The 4,913-nt window shown below is 36.4% G+C and overlaps 1 protein-coding gene across 1 annotated transcript; it reads right to left on the reverse strand.

Moving 5' to 3' along the window:
- Positions 1 to 878: 878 nt before the first annotated feature.
- LOC306780328 (uncharacterized protein) lies at positions 879 to 4,542 on the reverse strand. The gene is made up of 5 exons (XM_079272656.1): positions 4,480 to 4,542; positions 2,296 to 2,743; positions 2,019 to 2,180; positions 1,831 to 1,920; positions 879 to 1,547 (listed from the first exon to the last, which is right to left on the reverse strand). Exons 2-5 carry the CDS (start codon positions 2,449 to 2,451, stop codon positions 1,413 to 1,415), a joined length of 543 nt encoding a protein of 180 aa, XP_079128782.1. The 5' UTR covers positions 2,452 to 2,743; positions 4,480 to 4,542; the 3' UTR covers positions 879 to 1,412.
- Positions 4,543 to 4,913: the final 371 nt, after the last annotated feature.

Consider the following 4,913-nt stretch of genomic DNA (forward strand, 5'->3'; position numbering starts at 1 on the left):
GAGATGTACTTCTAATTGAGTTTGAGATCTGATTGAGGTCATTATTTTCCAAATATTATGACATGAAGAGGTTTCGACTTGAATCAAAACATTGTTATATTAAAAAAATGTTTACTCTTTTTTATCAATCTAATTATCCCAAACAATACATGCATGTTACAGTTTCTTGCTTGTTTAAACACCAACATTTCATTTTAACACTGCACAAATATTTTGTGTATTTTTGTACACAGCCTACAAGATTGTGTTTTAACAGCTGGAAAAATATAAAGGTTGATATAAAAATCTATATATAAATGTCACACCCTAATTTGATGTTTTCCTAAATGACAGTGCTGTTCTAACTAACAGGAACTGTAAGCATGCACTGCTGCACTGTTTTATACATGACAATGACTTGTACACTGTAAGACATTTCAAGTCAGTTAAACTTGCAAACGAAAGTTCACCTGCTGCCTTGAAAATGTGAGTTAACTTAACTTGAAGACTGCTTTTGATTCAACTCAGAAATTAAAGTTAATCAAGTTGATTTAACTGCAATGTTCTAGTTGTCTCAACATTACTGTTCAAGTTGTCAGTTGATTGAACTTTGTTTCACTTGTTGTTTGAACTTGATACAGAGAGTTAAAACAAAGAATTGTTTTACATTATCAGGTCAAGAAAACTTTCCTTACCTAGTGAAACCAACACGCATTTCTGCATTATTGCAGCTCACAGTTTCAAGTTAAAATAACTTAACCATGTGCATACAACTTGCCATTTCAAGTTAAGAGGATTTAAATTCTAAATTGGTTTCAACTTACATATAAAAGTTAACTGCAAGTTTGCTTTGTCAGAAAATAAAAAAAATGAAATCACCCATAATTCTTACTGCCGATTTAAAAATATAGCATTTATTTGATGAAAAGATACACAAGCTTGAACATTGTGTTTAAGTACATCTCACACATGCAGACACTAAATAGCTGTGTTTAAAACAATGTTACCACATACAAGTGGAGGCAATCTGAGAGAATGGGGTTGTGGACATTTTATGGACCTCTTTTAACTATCTCACATTTGTCACAATACAACTGTGAGATAATTAAAAGAGGTTCATAAAATCATCCACAAAAATGTTGCATACTAGTACCTTAAACAGGCCATAACATCAATACAGTCATGTTCAACACATAATATTAACATATAACTTATGTTGACAACTAGAAGTGTTGAGGTAAGGTACTATGAGGCAAAATGTGAGATAATTAATAGTGTCATAAAATCTCAATACAAACACAGAAAAAGGGCATGACTTAATCGCATACTTTGAGAAAGGGGGAATGAGAGAAGAGATGCAGAGGTAAAATGTGGGATACTGGGAACTTTATAAAACAATTCTTAAGATTTTTTTTGTGTTTTCGTTATAAAAGTTAGTGTATCGCGAAAGTTACCACAGCCACATTGAAGACTTCCAAAGGAAATGCATCATGCAGAGTGCCTTTGTGTCCAATCAACAGTCCAACCTGCATTCCTTTCATGATCACGTCAAGGTTTTCTCCATGGGCCTGAAGATGTATAAAGACATTCAAATCTTAACCGACATCACCAAATTTAAAACATAACTGCCACTCTAATTAATAGACTATAATTTATTTATTTCTTCCAATAATTTGAAGACTTATAATCTCATCAGCTCTGCTGCAGTAAAGCTACCATTACCAGCTCAACCAATAGTAATAGACAGGGAGAGCGCTGAAGGGTATGGTAATAACTAATGAACATGAAAAATGTTACCATTGTCACATTACAAAAATTGAGTGTAGTAAAGGTGTAAATACAGTTTCTTACGTCACACATCCGGATTATGTCGGTGGAATCCTCTGAAAGATAGCATGGAAGACCAAGCAAGGCGGCTGTTCTTCGGTTTTGGTTTGTGTCCTAAAAGAACAGGCAAGAGTAGATTAATGTGACACCAAAGCTATAATCCTAATTTTAATACACAATAACAACAAACTTGTTTTCAACACAGTACATACCTCCTTTTGCAGACACTGCAGCACACCGCTCAGACGCAATCTCCTACTCGATGAAACACCTGCTTTGTACAGCTCTAGAAGACTTGGCACCAAGGCATCGAGTCCATCCAGGAATGACTCCAGCAGGTCTTTAGCGACAATCCTACTGAACTCGGCACTCAGCTGAAACAGACAGATGACAAAATGCAGAGAAATATGTATGAGTGAGGGAAAATAAGAGCAGTATTGAAATGAAAATACAGGATTTATATGCTATACTCAGTTGGCAAAACATTACCTGTCTTTCACTAAACAATGCAGGCCATCTGTCCATGACTGCAGAGATGAGTGGCTCGTTACCAATGATTTCACTTCTTCTTTGCGAGAATGTTGCAATCATCAGATAATCCAGAAGCTGTGAATCTGGTTCTTTCTTCTGCACTTCTAGAAGCATGGTCTCGCGATCCTTCTCAGATTTACTGGCAGTTTGTCCCTCAGGTGGCTCTGGCAAGAAATGGATCTCTCCCTTTTTTGACCTTCTTTCAGATGTTCCTTAAAATGTCTTTTAAGTTCAGCTTGGTTTTGAAATGTCTTCAAACATTCATCATAAATACAGACAAGGCCTAAACACCTACGATGATGTCCATGATGCTGTTTATAATGCTGGATTATTTTTCCTTGTCCATTGGAGGAGAATGCACAAAACGTACATTTCCACGTCATGAACTGGACATTCTTGATGATATCTGTAAACAGAAAAAAATAAATGAATTGCATGTTTAGTGAAAAAAGCAAATATATGTATTCAACACAAATACAACATTTATTTCCTTTATGATTAAATTATCAATCTTTACAATTTCAAAATACTTAAAACAAAAACAGGGATCAAGTGATTTTGAAGCAAACATCCTCGAGATTAGAAAAAAAGGATAAACCGATTCATACATCTAATTTTTAAATACACTTATTCAGTTTATTGAGTTAGCTAAATCGTGTGCAGTATAATAATAGCCCTGCAAGAGTTTCAAACTTGATGATGGTTAAAATATTCAGTTTTAGCTTTGTTTTGTTATAAGTGAGACAATAGATTGTGATGTTGAAATGTATTACATTTACTTGTAGAGAGTACGAGAACCGCCTCTCAATATAATCCAATTCAACAGCGCAAGTCTCAGGAATGAGTAAAGGAAGTCTCTGAAACCCTCCAACCTGTCAAAGATTACTAGAATAATACGTATATAATTTATTGTTTAATTGTTAGTATCAACTTGTTTGTAGACCATTTAGTGCCAGGCCCTAACCTGCATAATATATATCATTATGTATGTCAAGTCTAAACATTACAAAAACAAACTACATAAAGTTGTACTTTTCAACAGTTAACATTAAACTGGCTAACAGCACTATGGCCTCACCGATCCTGTCTGCTGATGTGGAGACACACTGCTGGTAATAGGAGGGGCTGGTTGTAACAAAATGTCAACTGTTTGGCGACCCTTCACTGAACAAGGCTCAACTATTTGCGTTTAACCTACAATTGACGTTCGACATAGTTAATTCAACCATTTGCCAGCTCCGTTTGTCTGTGTAAACATACCAGTGATGAAGCGAGTTGACTGCAGAGGGGAGCGGTCAAATACACGTGTCTGAATAATTCATATCGTCTCTACTGGAGGATTTGTTGTCATTTTAAATTAATGTTTTTACTCTACGACAGGAGTAAACTATAACTAAAAGTCCGTCTCTTCATCTCTGTGCAGTTTCTACTCTGCTGCCCGCGGAGTTCAGCATACTCTCGTACAAACATGCACGTGCGCACACACACACACACACACACACACACAGCAGAGAGAGAGAGAGCGAGAGAGGGAGCGAGAGAGGGAGGGTCGGTCAAAATGTCCGCTTTCCAGTCTTTGCTCTGAATGCAGTTGTGTTCCTAATGAGCGGCATGCTCCGCATTAATATAACGTTAAGTAACGTCACTGGCATTAAAATATAATATAACGAGGAGCAAAGCATAGGCAGCGACTCAGCCATTCAATGTGAATCCAGCAGGCATGAGCTACTTTAAGACAGTAACGTTAGTGGAGGCTAGCAAACTTGCTGACTAATGTTAGCTAGCTAGCTAGCTAGCTAACATTTTTCACTTGGGGGGGGGTGGAGGTGTTCAGCGAAAAACTTCAGTGGCACATATAATAATGAATAAAAAATAATATTGCGGTCACATTAAGAATTAACCAATAGTTTATACTTCTACATTAAATACGTTTTATTAAAAGCACTACAGATTAAATAGGTCCACCATTTATCATTTTAAAAGTTCGCGGGCAAAACAGACCGGGGAAACTGTTAAACTAGCTAAACATCAAGACCACACATTTAGCCTTTAAAAAGCCCGACCTACACAACTGTGTTACATTACTAACGTTACACATGATATTAATTAGGAAAAATACTCAAAGTCATAATTTAAACTCACCTCTGTGTGCTGAAGCCCAGCAAAAAAAATCCACACTGCGCTCTGTTCTGTCCGCTCTTCTTGTTGCAGGCAGAAAGTAACGTACTCTTCCTCCGCCTCGAGTCATTGGCCGTTGTCAGGTATATAGTGCCCCTCCGCCGGTGGCAATAGTCCTTTCTTGTTTACCACAAAATGCCGATATTTTTATTGGAATTTAAGTATGTGACTTATCTGCAGTGTTTAACCAGTAGATTATGTAAAAGCTTCAACCTGGCCATGGTTTAAAAAAGAAAGTTTCCCTAAAACTCAAACATTGCAGCAAATGTTTTTTTTCATTCCCCACTCCCGCCTTCTGTCTCTTTTTTTTTTTTTTTTACTGATAACTTAAAATCACAAGTTCAATCAAAACTTCAAAATCTCAAAAAGTCAACACAATGAATTACTGTAAGTTTACC

This window comes from Melanostigma gelatinosum, assembly GCF_949748355.1.
Source record: "Melanostigma gelatinosum genome assembly, chromosome: 7".
Lineage (NCBI taxonomy): Eukaryota > Metazoa > Chordata > Actinopteri > Perciformes > Zoarcidae > Melanostigma > Melanostigma gelatinosum.

Coding starts and splice junctions, on each gene's coding strand:
- LOC306780328 (XM_079272656.1), bottom strand. CDS start 2,451: ATGCTTCTAGAAGTGCAGAAGAAAGAACCAGATTCACAGCTTCTGGAT. Junction 2,181..2,295: donor CATTGTTTAGTGAAAGACAG/GTAATGTTTTGC, acceptor TGTCTGTTTCAG/CTGAGTGCCGAGTTCAGTAG. Junction 1,921..2,018: donor TGCAGTGTCTGCAAAAGGAG/GTATGTACTGTG, acceptor CTGTTCTTTTAG/GACACAAACCAAAACCGAAG.